Source organism: Littorina saxatilis, linkage group LG12, assembly GCF_037325665.1.
Source record: "Littorina saxatilis isolate snail1 linkage group LG12, US_GU_Lsax_2.0, whole genome shotgun sequence".
NCBI classification, from domain to species: Eukaryota; Metazoa; Mollusca; class Gastropoda; order Littorinimorpha; family Littorinidae; genus Littorina; species Littorina saxatilis.
This window is the reverse complement of record NC_090256.1, coordinates 83765594-83783346: the sequence shown is the minus strand read 5'-3', so window position 1 is coordinate 83783346 and position 17753 is coordinate 83765594. Positions and strand designations below refer to the sequence as shown.

Sequence of the window (17753 nt, the reverse complement as noted above, 5' to 3'; positions counted from 1 at the left end):
GGGAGCCGCAGATGTGCACCTGGGTTTTAGTTTCTCGATTCATTTTTTCCTTTCTCAGGTTATGGACCTCCCATTTATTGAATACAGCCTATATAAGACCAGTCCAGTGTCTACTGTTCACCTGTAGCAAGCACATCATGCCAGTGATATTAGAGACTCCCTATTGCTCTTATGAGGGGAAGAAAAGAAGAAAGAAAAATTAACTGGACAGTTCCGGACATTTCTAGAAGCTAAGGGAGGTAATAAAAGCGTTTGTCTGGCAGCCATACATTCCTTCCTGAGTGAACACCATAGCCACCACAGGTCTGGCCTGGCTTTTAAATGGAACGAGATCTTTCTTCCACTTTCTATCTCACGTACCAAAATTCTACACGCGGGCTGCTTCTGTGTAAAGCACACAATAAATGTATACAAATGTACACAGAGAACAATTACAACAGATGACCAAACTAAGCAGTTTTATTGAGATAGCATCTGAATAAACAACGACTGCTAAAATCATAAACAAAATCATTGTCAACAAAATAAGTGTAGTGCACGGCGTAAACAAAAACATAATTTATTGGAGAATATGCCATCTCAAAAGCCTACCCAACACAGCATTTTAGTTTTTGCATAACTGTGCGTTCAACCACTAAATTTAAGATATTCCTCATGTGTGTTGTATATGACTTCAAATCCTAAACAGACCTGTGCAGCGTTTGGGGCCATTTGAGACAGTTGTTTGCAACCACTCATATTTTATTCAGACAGTAAGAAACAATGAAAACATCAGAAAGTGATTGTGCGCTGTTGATTTTAAATATATAAAGTGTAAATTTGGAGCTTTTCAAAAATGAAGAAGGTTAGCACCAACTGCTGTAGAACTTGCAAAAGACACGTTGAAAACCACTAAATTCAACAAAGCACAGTAAACTAAACACTGCCTTGTGTTTTGTAATTGTAAGCCTAAATGTTTTGACTGTTAACGTTTATACACATTGTACCACTTCCCCAAATCCTGTGTTGGCGAAAAATGTGCCTTCTGAAAGCAAAAATATAAACATCCAAGTCTTTTACTGAAGGAGTCTGTGGGGACCCCTGCACTTTCAGGCAAAAACAATGGAGAAAAAAGTTAAAAAGACAAAAATCACAACAGAAAGATACAATATTCCAGCCTGCTCAAAGAAAAGAAAAAAAAAAGACATCAAAAATGCTGAGTCATCACCAGGTATCGCGATTTGAAAACAATGTGAACTTTAAGTACAATCATGTCAAGTACAAAACTACCATAAGCAACAAACAAACAAAAACAAGAGAGAGAGAGAGAGAGAGAGAGAGAGAGAGAGAGAGTAATAAGTCCAAATTTTCAGAGAAATCAAACTAAAGTGGAGGAGCTGTTCCTCAGCTTGTCACACGTTCAACAAAGCTGACAACCACAGTGTCACACTGGCCCGGGGACTCCAGTCCTATTCCCACAGATCAGATCATGATGTCAGGCACCATATCGATTTGAGCCCATGGAAGGCGTCGAAAAACTGGATAACGCCGAGTTCTATGACAAGATTCAACAGTCACATCCTATCACATTTCAGACACAGCAGAGCCAGGCATTCACGACCCTCCAAGCTTGTAGACCTTGATGATGGAGTCCATGTAATTGATGACGTACAGCAGGCCGTCGCTGGTCAGATGGATGCCCGACGGTCTACGGATGGCATCCCCTCCAAACTGAACCGTTGCCATGAAGTAACCGTTTGGGTCAAACACCTGAAAAGCAACAGAAAGGTGCTGTTAGAATGGCTAATGCTAAGTCTCTGTGAATCTTAAGGCTAAAATGTTCAAAGTCATAACCATGTTACATCTGCCAATCCACGATAAATCAAAAACTGGGTGGGTGTGCCTTCCCCATAGAACAAAATTTCCAGTCAATGCAAATTTTGCATTCTGATGTTGCAAGTCCGCGTTACACAAATGAAAGTTTTAATCTTGAGTACTAATCATACAGTCATGCATGTAACTGAAAACTTCTGAAAAAAAACACCAAATAAAAACAGCAAAGCAGAGGTATACATAAAAGGGTGAAAAATAGCACCTGAAAAGTCTACTAAAAGTAACTAAATTTGTTTCAAGTCAGTATTAGACTGGACTGACACAGCTTAATCATGAAGCAATTCTTTAACAAATGCACGTACACACCTGCACCCTGTGGTTCTTGCTGTCAGCAACAACCCAGTTTCCAACACTGTCGACTGCCACCCCGGCCGGATCATTCAGCTCCCCGGGACGTTTGCCTCTCCTTCCCAGTGTCTGCAACAGCTCCCCTTTCAGGTTGGTCAGGTACAAACAACTTCTCCCTGTTGAGAGAAAAAAAAACAGAAACGTTTTTGTTACTGACACCATCACATCACAGAAAAACTTCAATTTTTCAGACTTGCATATATGTATGTAATGCAGATGGTCTGACTGGCATATAATGTAGATGATTAAGTCAGCTGTATAATTTGTATGTATTCAAGTTTTACTGAACAATCCGACTCTCTTTTTCATTTCTCAACATGCTTGTAACATTCTCTTTATCAGGATTGGCAATGTAAAGGTTTGTTTGTTTGCTAAACGCCCAGCCGACCACGAAGGGCTATATCAGGGCGGTGCTGCTTTGACATATAACGTGCGCCACACACAAGACAGAAGTCGCAGCACAGGCTTCATGTCTCACCCAGTCACATTATTCTGACACCGGACCAACCAGTCCTAGCACTAACCCCATAATGCCAGACGCCAGGCGGAGCAGCCACTAGATTGCCCATTTTAAAGTCTTAGGTATGACCCGGCCGGGGTTCGAATCCACGACCTCCCGATCACGGGGCAGACGCCTTACCACTAGGCCAACCGGGCAATGTAAAGGTACATCACAATCAACAATGAAAATGTAGGTGATTAACATGATTACAGTCTATCAAAACAGGAACTTGACTGCACCATCGTCGCCAAATGCAATAAAGGACAGCCCAGAGATTTGCCACTTACCCAGATCGCTTGTGAGAACCTCTTCTCCGTGCACAGCCAGAAAGCGGCACTTCGAATCATCATAGCGGCTGCTCAGAGGATGAAATGGGTATGTGTCGATTTTGCCCCTTTGCTCAATGATATGAATACGAGCGTTGGAGTACAAGGCATCTACCACCACCAGCTGACCGTCTCTTGTCATACCTAGCCCTGAAAATAAAGAATGGTAGGATTTATGCTTTGAGGCAAAGACCAACCAATGCTATGTGTTTATATTCAAATCATGATACAAATGTGACAGGGTGACGCAATAGTCCTCCCTGTCACAGGCAGCTGCTCTGCATTGGCGGAGTTGTTTCCCTGCCTTGAAGTGAGCTTTTTACCGTAGCTTGACGTTCTTGGTACGTCGGTCGACAGCATACCTGTGAGATGTGGAGTAGCTGTTGGGGTTTGGCTGCTGTTGTTGCCTAGTATGCCCTTGCCAACCTCTGCAATCACATAGCAGCTTTTATAGTGCTACCAATTTAGCTCTAAAATCTCAATCCTGTTGGACTGGTTTTGCCTCGAAAGTGATTCTTGTACTTCTGGCACTCCGTTACATTTGGCGTTAGCAAACAGGGATGGCACTTGATATAGAATGATTAGAAATGGCGTCATGGTACATTTCTGTGCTGTTCCTATCCCAACAAATCTGGGCGGGTCGATAGTTCCGAACTTTGGGGACAAAGTTCAGTCAAACGGGGGCGAGTGTGACAGGGTGATGCAGTAGTCATTGTCTGAGTTGTCTCCCTGCCTTAAACATGAGCTATTTGTAGTAGCTCGACGTTTTTGGTACGTCAGAAGACAGCACACCTGTGAAGCAGCTGTTTGTGATGGGGTCTGACTGCTGTTATCCCCTGGCATGCTCTTGCCGGGTCTGACTGCTGTTATCCCCTGGCATGCTCTTGCCGGGTCTGACTGCTGTTATCCCCTGGCATGCTCTTGCCGGGTCCGACTGCTGTTATCCCCTGGCATGCTCTTGCCGGGTCTGACTGCTGTTATCCCCTGGCATGCTTTTGCCGGGTCTGACTGCTGTTATCCCCTGGCATGCTCTTGCCGGGTCTGACTGCTGTTATCCCCTGGCATGCTCTTGCCGGGTCTGACTGCTGTTATCCCCTGGCATGCTCTTGCCGGGTCTGACTGCTGTTATCCCCTGGCATGCTCTTGCCGGGTCTGACTGCTGTTATCCCCTGGCATGCTCTTGCCGGGTCTGACTGCTGTTATCCCCTGGCATGCTCTTGCCGGGTCCGACTGCTGTTATCCCCTGGCATGCTCTTGCCGGGTCCGACTGCTGTTATCCCCTGGCATGCTCTTGCCGGGTCTGACTGCTGTTATCCCCTGGTATGCTCTTGCCGGGTCTGACTGCTGTTATCCCCTGGCATGCTCTTGCCGGGTCTGACTGCTGTTATCCCCTGGCATGCTCTTGCCGGGTCTGGCTGCTGTTATCCCCTGGCATGCTCTTGCCGGGTCTGACTGCTGTTATCCCCTGGTATGCTCTTGCCGGGTCTGACTGCTGTTATCCCCTGGTATGCTCTTGCCGGGTCTGACTGCTGTTATCCCCTGGTATGCTCTTGCCAACCTCTGCGTTCACATGTGAGACCGCCCATTCTATGTTTGATATTAGCCAGGCTGAAGAGAACCCGAGGATAAAAATGTCTGATAACTAGTCGGCAGACCTGATTACCACTAAAATTTCCTGGTGTACAAATGAGGCTAAAAATGTGTACAATCAGAATTTTAAGGTGTACAATTCATTCTTGCGGTACACACTGTGCAGACACACACACACGCACACACACACACGTGCTTTATTCCCCCCTCAAATGTGACACAAAACGAATGATAGAAAAACATAATTTTTATTTTTGACCTCTGAGGAAAATTTGCATCAGCTGCTGTCAGCAGTATTGAGTCAGCCCTTCATTCTCGCGGTACACACTGTGCTTTATTCCCCCCTCAAACCCCATTATTTAAAGACTGTAAATACATGTAAGAAAGAATTTGTGCTGAAACTAAAGTAAATTAAAACATTTTTGTTGAAAAAAAAACCCAAACACAGGCGTGGTGTTTTCCCTTCATCGACGAAGTGACGAAAGGAAAGTCTTTGCAGTAACTCGGCTTGAAAACCTGATTGTACTTCCGAAGCTCTTTACTGTCCCCTTCATCTTCTGAATCGGTTTCGTGAGCTCGCTTTTCGCGTGTAGCCATCTTGGACAGTTTAAAAGAAACACCGCAATGCGCATGCGCAACTCGATAGGCGGATGACGTACCAAACCGATGCTGATGTACGGTTGCCTCCCTTTCGTGATTTAGGCACGGATACGAAAAGAACAAACACAAAAAAACGCGTACGATTGAATTTTTTTTTTGCGTATGATTTTAATGTCTGGCGTATAATCGTACAGCGGTCTTCAATTTCGTAAGATTGTACGCAAATTTCGTACAGTAACCAGGTCTCAGTCGGGATCCAGGGACAAATGTAAAGACGATCTGATGGCCTCTCCTGGCAGCTTGCCCAAACACAGAACATATTTAGAACTCATCAATTTATACAGGGATCCCCCCTCCCAGCCCCATATTTTTTTCTCAGGAGGACAGGCCCCTTCCTTGTAAAATCGTGGATCGCAAGAGAGTTCTCCAAGATGGTTGGTAAGTCGGTAACGCTTCACAGTCACACCCGCGCTATTTTCCATCCCAATAGAACGTTGCAAGGCACAGCCAATTTTGCTGGGATGGTAACCCCTCTGACACTCACCGTATGGGGAGTTCATCATCCTCTTTCCAATGGTGTTGATGTACCTGCCCTCAGCATCAAAGTGATACAGGCAGAAGTCATCCTTCACAAACACCTCGTCCTTCTTGTTCACCACAATCGCTGATGGCCGTCGCATCTGAACAGTCAATCAGTTCATGGATATATATTATCAGAAATAGTCAATCTGTTCAACATGAACTAAGACAAAGAATGCAGTTATGTGTGTTTGAGAGCCCTCGAAATATGACCAAAAGAGGTACCTTACATTACATCCCCCGTGCTTTCCACTGTGTGCTGTGATATGGGTGGATTAGTGAAGATTGTTGGGGTAGTATGGGGTTTTGAAAAGGGTGCCTGTGCTTTTAGCTAAAAAATTATAAAGCTCCCGTACATGTATATAATTACAACACAAGTGGTTTTTTATATGGCTTGTATTTCAGTGAAGACCCAGCGGATGAATATCAAGGGCGAGTGAGTCCCTTTGATATTCCCGCTGGGTCTTGACTATACAAGCCATATAAAACAAGAGGCGAAGCCATCAAGGCTCACGTAAGAAATCGACAAACAGTAACACAAACTCAATCACTCCGTCACACACACACACACACACACACACACACACACACACACACACACACACACACACACACACACACACAGAAAGAGCATAGGTGAAACTGTGCAAGAAAGCGAGACACTAGATCTAGATCTGTCTGTCTGCATGTAGCCTACTTACAGGGACACGACTGCCAACTAGTCTCGGCCCGCTCAAAATAATAATGACGGAGACTTTCAGTACTTCCTTCGCGTGACGTCTAACCCTCTTACGTCATAATGTGACGTCAATGTAATGTGACGTCTTCAAATGTTAGAGTTTCTACCACAGACATACACACGCACGCACGCACATACGCACGCACGCACAGACAGACAAAGTTACGATCGCATAGGCTACACTTACGTGAGCCAAAAATCACGAGTGTTGTAACCTGTATATCCCATGAAGATCTAAAAGACAAAGTGTGACGGAAACATCAAGCTTTAGGTGTCTGTTCAGATGAGGCACCTCTGCACATACCTTATTCTAAAGGCACGTCTGTTGATCTATGTCAAGTCGGTGCATAATGGTTGCTTGGTTGTCCCCGTCAGTTAAAAGCCCCTTACACGGATTTGACTGAATACCTAGTGGTATACACACGCATCTCCTGCGATCTTGGACACCTTCATCGTCTATAAGAGTGCAGTAGTTACATCATAGATGTAACAAGAGAACAATGGAAATACAAGAAATATACCTAGAGTACATTTACAGAGACAAAGAAGGGAGGTCATGGGATATATATCATTTTGAAAAAAGGGGTTTAGAGGTGGCAGAGAGACTTGACCAACTTGAAGCACTATCTCGTTACAGGGGACTTCCACTACATGGAAATTTTTTTGAGAGCACAAAACTACCTCCCCATCCATCATAATAATTTGTATGTGTATGTCGCAGTTGGATTTTAGGGACCCGAACAACCAGCATATAGTGTACGTCCACTGTCACTGTCAAATCTGCACAGCATCCCTTCCATCACCCCCCTCCAAAACTGGTTCTGGTTATTCATCAAAATGATAACTAAATAAGCGTTACAAAGTAGCTATTCATAATAATCAATTTTGGTACCCTGAGATCTGCCCCAAACTTGTTGACGATGCGGCCGTTGTTGCAGACTTTGATGATGTTGTTGCCAGTATCAGCAACAATGACATCCCCTTTGCTGTTAGTGCACACGCCAATGGGGTGATCAAAGTCGCCTCGAATCTTTTCCACACACTTGGCACCGATTTCTGAAGGAGTGAATGCATATTATATATATATATATATATTAATGTATACAAGAGCATCTGTACTCCATTCACAACTAAATCTGCATGCACATTCTCCATCTCGCTTGTCTGGTAAGATTTCACATTTCTCTGATCATTTCTCCTTTTAAAGAACATTAATCATAAAGTGCACCGTGTGATTGTAATACATAAACCTTGAAAGCACTGACAATCTGCTTTTTGCAATGCTCTAGGTACTTGATACAGCCTACATTAAACAAAATCAGGAAAGAACCTTATGTGCAATCCTTTCAGACAAGTGAGACTGAGATTGAGAAAGAGAAAAATGGGCACGCATGACAGTAAAAGTAAACTAACAACAGCAGTCACAATAACTCACATAGCGATGAAGACACATGTATTTATATCATATGCAAAGCATCTACTGTGATCTAGTGTTCCCATACCTCAAAGGTGCACGATTCAGCTCAAAGCAATTCATGACTGACAAAAACGATGGCTCTTTCTGAAGAAAGATTGACGTCACGAAAACAATTAAGCAGTATACCAAAAATGTTATAAAGTAATGGAAAATTGTATTAAAATATACTAGATGAATACCCGCTTCGCCGGGTACGGCTTCGCCGGGAAGAAGTAGAGCCGAATACCCGGCTTTGCCGAGCCGGGTGTACGCCGGCTTTGCCAGCGCACCGTACGAAGGAAGGGAGATAAACGCGCAAAACACTGGAGAAGATAAGGAAGAGTTACTGGGAATGGATGTACAGAAAAAACAAAATCGGTTCAGCGCTGTGCGCTGAGAGCACGCACGTGATCAAAATTTTCCACGATTGTGTCCGGGGTCTACCTGAATATGCCCACCAAATTTGAAGCAGATCCATCGAGAACTTTGGCCGTGAATCGCGAACACACACAAGCCGTATATAGATATAGATATAGATATGTTTACATATATACTGTTCAAAAAAAGAAACGCATAGCTTGTAATATTTGGTTAATTTAGTTATATGGCTACAAGGATATCCACCAAACTGCAGAAAATGTTTATCTGGTCGTCGACCTTTCGTCCATTGCCACAAGTGAGCTCTGCACGTGACGCATGCGTTATCAGTGGTTACAATGTCAAAATTGCTCATTTGGCATGACCACTCGTCATGCTTCAGTGTAATCTCGTGAAACTCGGGGAATATTGAGCTCTCACCATGTCTTCCAAAACCCATAAAAGCGGATTGTTCGCCACAAAGAAATCAGACGACAATTCAGCGACGAAAGATGGCCCGATTGAGCAGAGAAGACCGCCAAATTGCATTGGGTCGTTTACAAGCAGGCCAAAGTCAAAGTGCAATCGCCAGGCACTTCCACGTGTCCCAGAGCACCATCAGTAGACTGTGGGTCAGGTTTCAAGCCACTGGCTCCGTTGCTGACTTGCCACGAGCGGGAAGACCAAGGGCGACAACTGCTGCTCACGACCGCTTCATACGGCTCCGCCACCTCCGGAATCGTTTCCTGTCGGCCTCATCTTCTGTCCAGGCTCTCCCCGGGCCACACCGATTATCGGACCAGACCGTGCGGAACCGCCTGCATGAAGCTGGTTTGAGAGCTCGCAGACCTCACAGAGGAGCTGTCCTCACCCGCCGCCATCGCCAGAACCGAGTGCAGTGGGGCAACCAGCACCTTCGCTGGACCGTCCGGAATCACTGGAGACACGTGTGGTTCAGCGACGAGTCCTACTTCCTGCTCCAGCGACATGATGGTCGGAGGAGGGTCTACCGGAGAGTAAACGAACGTTACGCGCCCAACTGTGTGGATGAGGCACCCGTTCATGGTGGTGGAGGCGTCATGGTGTGGGGGGCGATCAATACCGCTGGAAGGAGCACCCTGGTGCACGTCCAAGGGCGCATAACTGCCCAGCGATACGTGGAGGAAATTCTGCGCCCACACGCCCTTCCTCTTCTGGCTGACCAGGATGCCATATTCCAGCAGGACAACGCTCGCCCGCACACAGCACGACTCACCACCCAGTTCCTCACCGACCACCATGTCCAGGTGCTTCCCTGGCCATCCATGTCGCCAGACATGAACCCGATAGAACACCTCTGGGATGAATTGGACAGACGTGTGCGCAGGCGAGAAGAAGCGCCGGCAAATCACCGCGATCTATTGCAGGCACTTCAGGAGGAGTGGGACACCATCCCACAGCAAGATATCCGGCATCTCATCCAGTCCATGCCCAGAAGGTGCCGGGCAGTTGTTGCTGCTCAAGGCAGTCACACCCCCTACTGACTTGACAGCCTCGGCACCCAATCGTATTGATTGACTGATTGATTTGAAGATGCAAATGAACTGTGTGTGCATTCAACTGTGTCCATACCAAATTTCAAACAAATAATCTAAATATTGGATTTTCTGTTAATTTTTTCGAAAAATAAAACAAATTTGGCAAGTAGCAACTATGCGTTTCTTTTTTTGAACAGTATATATTTGACAGATAATTTATTGACAGTATTTCAGTCAGGCTTTAATCCAGGTGATTCAACAGTTAACACAGTCAGGGCACACCAATGAAGAAGATGCTTGAACAGTTAAAGAAGACAGATCTGTCAAGTGTCATTTTCCACAAGTGAATAAATAAAGTGATTTGTTTTAATTAGAATATTACCAATATGTCCCTAACAGGGTTAGGTGCCTGTGAGAACATTAAAATTCCTCATCAGTCAGTCAGTCAAAGATTAATCCCTGTGCGGTAATGCAACTCTCTCACTGCAAGTGCAAGATCGAACCAGAGAGAAATGAAACTGTAGTTCATTTACTTACCAAACAGGGAGCCCCCAACATGTACCAACATGCGACTGAGGTCCAGACGCTTGCTTCGAGTTTTTATTGGTCGGGGGACTGGGACTTCATTGGTCTTCGGCACTTCAGCTTCTACTTGCTCTCCCTTCCTAACCGGTTGTGTTTTGATTTCATGCTTCACTACGGTTTCTGTCAGTTCTCGTTTGATGTGCATGACGTGGGCTTGTGACTTCTGCTCCAATACCTTCTCTGCGAGGCTTTCCCTGGTGTCCGTGTCTTTGCTCTCCGGTTTGATGTTCTGCGGTACAGCTTGCATGGAATCTTTCAATGGCAGTGACTTTGATGACTCCTGATTGTCAACTCCATGCTCTAGCTTGTCTTCGATAGGATGCTGGTGCTTATCCCCGGAATGGCCCACCACAATGTTGATGTCTAGCGCCACAGGAAGTCGGCATGATTTGGATCTGCTTGCATCCACAGCGTAGGTGCCTGAAGTCTCTGAGTTTTTAAGAGTCTTAAGTGCAACATTCTTTGAGTTTGGAGAGCCCAGAAACCCTTTTTGGGTTGCAGGTGCTGCCTTTTGTGTGCCCTTAGAGTACGATGAATCTGCTGCATGAGAAGGTTGCGTGACATTCTGAGACTCTAAGGTAAGTTTACTAAAGCCAGTTACTGGACTGTCCCAGTGTGAAGGCTCAGAAAAACTTTCTGGTGATTCAACGGTAGGCTGGGAGCTTTCTGATCCCAGTTCGCTGGTGTAAGGAGCTTTTGAAGCCAATGTCTCTGGAGATGAGTTGTAGTTGTACCGTGATTTTGTGACCTGTCTACCAGAAACAGACTGAGGTTTTGTACTTTGGCCACTACCACATTTACTACCTTCTTGAGCAGAGGTAGCGCCTGATGATGACTTCGCAGATCTACTGGAGCCGGACTGGGGACTTGCGATTTCATCCGAGTCATCAGAATCCCACACAAAGTCTTCCTCCTCTCTTGTTCGCACTTCTGACTTGAGTAGCTCTATGTTTAAACTGGTTCCATTTCTTAAGCTCTGAGCAGAACTAGAGAAAGACTTGGAGTCTGATGAGACAAAGGAAGAAGAGGAATACCGGCCAGCAGAAGCAGGACTTGTATCTGGATTTGAGGCACCACTGGAAACATCACCACGACAGCCTCTGCCAGGGGTCCCGGCTGCTGAACTACTATCAGTGGAAATGTCTGGGCTTGACAGTGGGTTAATGCTCCTATTCGACTTCATTTGCCTTTGGAACTTTGTGTGAATGCTCTGAGCATCAATGTCTGGTATGTCTGCTATCACCAACTTTGAAAATCCTGGGGGTGGGGGTATATCATTATCCATGACGATCTTGTTTTTCTGGCACTTCTCTTGTTCCTCAGAGACGCACAAGTCCATCTCACGAATGCTGACACGGTCAAGCATTAAACCTGGTCTGGGCCTAGGGGTGCTGGTTCTCGATGCAACATAGCCAGAACCATCCTCAGGCAATTCATCTATGGTTTCAAGTGGCTGCTGTGGTGATCCACTTGAGATTCTTGCTTGGGGCTCTCCAAATGCTGATGACCTGTTGTTGTTGCGACATTCCACATGATTTGAATGCTGGGTATCCACTCTGCCCTTTTTGTCCGTCATAGTGTTTACAGTTTGACAATGCGGAGCATCAACCCAGAACTCGTCAGCTTCTAAAGGTCTACGGAGGCGATCTAAGGACAGCAGCCTGGCTACATAGTTAGAGGACAGGAACCGCTTGGTGTTGCTCTGAAGCTCAAACCCAAGCATACCATCTATGTCAATCTTCTCGGCAGTGTCCAACTTGCACTTGGCAGTTTCAAAATTGTTGAAAAGCCGCTGACATGACCTTCCCAGCAGGTCATCATTCCTGCCCCTGAGGACCTGATCAGCCTCCACACACACCTGCACCAGCTTGGCATAACCCTCGTGTATCTCTTTTAAATTGGCATCAAGGAGTTTCTCTCGCTTGGCCACCCTTTCCTTGACGGTCGCCTCCATGAAGAGCTGAAGCTGGTGCAGTTTGGCGGCCATCTGCGTCATCATGGACTTAACCTCAGTCAGCATGCTCTCACGTTTCATCCTCAAGCTGATTCTGCATTGTTCGATCCGCGCTGTGGAATTCTTCATGCTGTTGACACGCTCAAAGCCAGCAGTCAGCTGGTGCCTCACCTCGTCCAGATTCATCCTTGCTTTGCTTCAACCAGTAGGTGTGTCCCTGCATATGAACAGACAACAAAAAGGATTATGTAGACCATAAGAGTACAGATACAAGATAACTATTCACTGATATGAGAAAAAATGTAAGAAAGGAATCATGTTGATGAAAACAGTCCACCATTTCTTTGACACAAAATTTGGCGAGTGAAGCGAGGAAGTAGCGTTTCTTTGGTAATTCTTGCTGCGAGGAACGCTAAAATTTGGCGAGAGTAGGCGAGCATGCCTTAGACTTGGAGGTGCTCGCTACGCCAGTCAAAATGGCAACCGTACAGCTGCCAATCCTATTCTGTTCATGTCTGTTTACCGACTAGTGCAGACCTTTTTGGTATCAACCAATGGCAATGCTGTTTAATTCTTGCATAGCTAGCCATTAAACCGTTCCATATACACCCTTGCATAGCCAGAGGCTAGCTGCAAGCAATTAATTCTTACCTGAAAGAAACGGGAGAAAGGTTTGACAGTTTGTCTTTCAAAATTAATTGTGACAAATCTCATAATGTAAAACATTCTGGTAAGCTTACTTCAAATTGTGTCATCAAACGGGCTTTGCAATGCATTCTATCTCTGGAAGTACAACTGAAAGAACCCCTGACATTTTTTTGTACTATTATTATTATTTTAAAAGTTTCTTGCCATGTTCAGCAACACTAAACAGAACACCCCTAAAACAAAAGTGTACGTACTACAATGCAACCTCAGAGAATTCCTCTTGCTAAAAATATGTAAAACAGCATACGCGCGTTTTTGTTCTGCTGTTCCAGAGATATACTGTATCATTGTATGTCTGGCTGTTCTAATGAGAGGGTGATTTCGTCTGACGAGTGACGGGGAGGCCTACTGCCAGATTTTCAAAAGCTTTGACAAGCTAGCAAACTTACAAAGTTGTAAAGAAACAACAACAGCACACGTCTGCACTGATGCAAAAGTATTATCCTGCTCCACGTAGTTCTCTTCGTCAACAGTAGACATCGGTGCAACAAACGTGCAACGGGGAAGACACATGTAATAACACCGAGATCAGCGAAAATGAAAGTCCGTACTTTCGATTCGTTTTAGCGCCTTCCTGTCTAACGTCATCAGTTTGAAGCAAACTGTATTTATTAAAGTATACAACATTTCGAGACATTGAAACATCGACTCTTACCTCGTTATGTTGCGAAAAACGAGCAGTTCAACTGTATGCCTTGTCTCTCCAAGAACACAGATGCTTGCGACGGTGTTCAGTGACATGCGCACGAGTATTCATGAGCATGAAACTCCGGGACTTTTTTCATTAGATCACAAGCAGACGAAGCAAACTCGAGTCTTTTCTGGTCCACGGGCAACATGGAACTAGGCAACTTTGAATTCTCAGAGAGCCAGGATATGTCTGTTATAAATCGGTAAGTTAGTTTCCTTACATTTGGGACACTTTACTGAAGAAGCGTTTGTAGAAAAACTGATGGGGGGGGGGGGGGGGGGGGGGGGGGGAGGGGGGTCTTTATAATTTAGGACTTTGTGACTGTGGCCAGTGTGGGTAAGGTGAGGTACTCTTGGGGTGCAGGTAAGGTGTGCTACCAAATAAAGAAGTTGTGAAGAAAAGAAAGCAGACAAAATAGAAACGGAAGTGCAAAAAAGGAAGAAAGAGTGCATAAACCAAAATTTACTTTTATTTTCATTACCGGCCAAACTTGTATTCTTGTACTCATTGTCGGTCATGAAGTTCAGATCTAATGATAACCAGGACTAGAACAAGATAAGAAAAACAAAACAAAATACTCACCAGGAACACTGAAAAACATGCAAAGAAAAAAAATGTTTTCCACCTAGTCTTAAATCAGATTTTTAATGTAGTAACAATTAATGGGAGAAAAAGTGATGAACGAGTTTGTCTAGTTCTTTGACTTTCAGTTTCACCAGAGATAGATTGTATGTATGTCTCTGGTTTCACTCATTCTGTCAGATCTGTTGTTTGTTATTTCTAATAAAGAAATAATTTAAATACCGTGACATTTTCTTTTTTCTCCAAACATGTTTTCGTGTCTGGTGAGTAAAGTTTGTTTAATGCTTATCTTATAACAACAATTAGCTTTGACAAAAACATTTTCTGCAGCTTTAACAAATACATCAATTCATTTAATGGGTAAAGCAATCATTTCTGTGACTTTTCAGACGGGAGTTAAGCGGAAACGGATCGTCCGAACAGGCAAATATTTATGATCCTGCACAGGACATTCTGGATGCTGGCAACAGAGAACTGGAAGAGCTGAGAATGAAAATCCTCAAGTCAAGTGGTAAATATCCAGGTTTTGTACCTTGTGTAGAATTGGTGTAAATCACAAAGAAGGCAGTGTAGGAAGTCAAACACAGTGGAACCCCCTTTTAAGACCCCCCAATTTAAGTCTTCCTCCATTTTAAGTCCTTGCTTTTTCAGATTTTCCAATCATAAGCTCTGTAAATTTACCTCCATTTTAAAGGTCCTTGTCTACATTTTTATACCGAAATCGCCATTTGACCATTAAAATGCAGAGTCTGTTATCTACAAATATCAACAATACACCCCCTTTCGATCAGGAAAGACGAAGCCAGTGTAGCCGTTTGAAAATTCATTGTAGTATTCCAGCGTAGTACTCATAGTAGGATATCCTTATTTGGAAAATGCCAAGCGCAAAACTCCTCTCAAATCCTGTGCATTTCGTGCATTTAAAAAAAAGCGTGGACAGCGCTCCGGTGTCAAACTGTTGCTGCACTTGTTTGGGCGTGGCTATAAGCATAGTGACATGAATTTGATTGGTCAGTATTTTTAGGCAAAGCACATGTTCTCAGCAAACAGAAAACAAAATATTGGAAGCGTGAGTCACGCTACCCAAAAATAAAATCTTTTTTTACATATTTTTTGTTGTTTCTATAACTTTTTTCCCCATGGTTCATTCATCATTTGACATAATTTAGTATCGAAATCTAACCATAAGATTATTGGGAAAAAAAGCATAAATGTAGACGACCACCTTTAAGACTGCCTCCTTTCTAGGACCTGATTTTGTCAGATTTGTGAAGGTCTTTAAAGGGGGGTTCCACTGTACATATTATAACTGAATGAATTCATAACTTAACATTTGTTTGTGAATTTATTAACCTTCAAGGCTTTGTATAAAATCTGTTCTTTTGTTTACAGAATGCTTGCTAGTTAATTAGTGTCACATATGACTGTTTTTCCTTTTTGAACGCAATCTGAGGTCAGCAGAGCACATTCTATTTATCACTATTTATTTACACATCAATAATAAAATGGATAATCAACAATGATTCATCAAGCTCCTTGCAAGCTTCATTTTTTCTTGGCATTGTCGGTCCTGTGTATGACAAAAGATAGGTAGGCACCTGTACGATACTGTGCCACCCCCCCCCTCCCCCCCCCCCTCCCATTTTAAGACATTTCAAATTAAGACCTTGGTTTTTGATGTTAGATTTACTGTTCATAATGTCTATACATTGACATACATTTTCAGAATTCCTCTCTTTAAAGACTGATTTTATCAGGGTTTGAGCATTCTTAAAATAATAACAAGTCGCGTAAGGCGAAATTACTACATTTAGTCAAGCTGTGGAACTCACAGAATGAAACTGAACGCACTGCATTTTTTCAAAATGACCGTAGTCCGCCGCTTGTGCATAACGGAGTGAAACTGACGAGCCTGTTCAGCGCGGTAGTGGTTTCGCTGTGCTGCATAGCACGCTTTTCTGTACCTCTCTTCGTTTTAACTTTCTGAGCGTGTTTTTAATCCAAACATATCATATCTATATGTTTTTGGAATCAGAAACCGACAAGGAATAAGATGAAATTGTGTTTAAATCGATTTTGGAAATTTAATTTTGATCATAATTTTTATATTTTTAATTTTCAGAGCTTGTTTTTAATCCAAATATAACATATTTATATGTTTTTGGAATCAGGAAATGATGTAGAATAAGATGAACGTAAATTTGGATCGTTTTAACTTTTATATAAAAAAAAATTTATTACAATTTTCTGATTTTTAATGACCAAAGTCATTAATCAATTTTTAAGCCACCAAGTTGAAATGCAATACCGAAGTCCGGCCTTCGTCGAAGATTGCTTTACAAAAATTTCAATCAATTTGATTAAAAATTGAGGGTGTGACAGTGCCGCCTCAACTTTTACAAAAAGCCGGATATAATGTCATCAAAAGTATTTATCGAAAAAAAAAAACAACGTCCGGGGATATCATTCCCAGGAACTCTCATGTCAAATTTCATAAAGATCGGTCCAGTAGTTTGGTCTGAATCGCTCTACACACACACACGCACAGACAGACACACACAGACACACACACACACACACATACACCACGACCCTCGTCTCGATTCCCCCTCTATGTTAAAACATTTAGTCAAAACTTGACTAAATGTAAAAATGAGGAAGTCTGAAAATGCATGTCAATATTAAGACATTATGAACTGTATACACAGCTGCAAATAACAGCCCTTATAAAAGTCCAACAAATGGTGTACTCGCCTTTGGCTAGTGATTCTGAACAGAGAGCAAACTTTACTAGCCAAACCAACAATTTGTTTCAGCATTTGGTGAGTAGATGAACATTTCTACTCGCCAGTTACATGTTTCTACTCGCCATGGCGAGTAAAATACTTGCCACTTTCAGGCCTGAATAAGCCCTCATGCTGTGCAGTGCGGTGTCACATGCTGGAGGTGGACCTGGCCACGCAGTTCAACCCCCAGAACCAGCAACTCTTTGCAGACGCCCAGGAGTCGTGCCAGCAGTGCACTCAAACTATCCAAGACATGCACCAGCATGTCCCTAAAGGTATCGCTTCTCTACAGGCACCGGTTTCTCCTGCAAATGTTGCCGCAGAGCACAAAGTTCCAAAAGAAGGTGAAGTAACTGCGAAGAATTGGGATAAAACTGGACCAGATGCTGTCAGAAGTGAGGTTTGTGAAAATGTTGGTGATTGCATGGAGCAAGGCAGCCAGTGATTCTTTCAATAGTTTACCTTGTGAGAAGATTGTTGATTTTTCACCGGAGAGATTTCATACTAACTGAAAAATAAATGTTAGAACAAGTGTGTGTTGCGTACTATGGGTTTGGTTGT

At 43.6% G+C, this 17753-nt stretch overlaps 3 protein-coding genes across 4 annotated transcripts in view; 1 reads left to right on the top strand and 2 right to left on the bottom strand.

The window, feature by feature from the left end:
* Positions 1-17753, bottom strand: part of LOC138982996 (eukaryotic translation initiation factor 2-alpha kinase 3-like) — a 387290-nt gene that overhangs the window by 341540 nt on the left and 27997 nt on the right. The window lies entirely within an intron of this gene.
* LOC138982997 (uncharacterized) lies at positions 444-13872 on the bottom strand. The gene is made up of 7 exons (XM_070356386.1): positions 13789-13872; positions 10424-12642; positions 7449-7612; positions 5783-5918; positions 3010-3198; positions 2179-2336; positions 444-1749 (listed from the first exon to the last, which is right to left on the bottom strand). Exons 2-7 carry the CDS (start codon positions 12609-12611, stop codon positions 1594-1596), a joined length of 2991 nt encoding a protein of 996 aa, XP_070212487.1. The 5' UTR covers positions 12612-12642; positions 13789-13872; the 3' UTR covers positions 444-1593.
* Positions 13714-17728, top strand: LOC138982998 (uncharacterized). Of its 2 annotated transcripts, none has more exons than XM_070356387.1 (3): positions 13714-14026; positions 14796-14917; positions 17306-17728. In XM_070356387.1, the coding sequence occupies exons 1-3, from the start codon at positions 13971-13973 to the stop codon at positions 17635-17637; spliced, it is 510 nt and encodes a 169-aa protein (XP_070212488.1). In that variant the 5' UTR covers positions 13714-13970; the 3' UTR covers positions 17638-17728. The 2 variants fall into 2 exon arrangements, with proteins under 2 accessions (XP_070212488.1, XP_070212490.1); XM_070356389.1 differs by having other exon boundaries at positions 13751-14026; positions 17333-17728.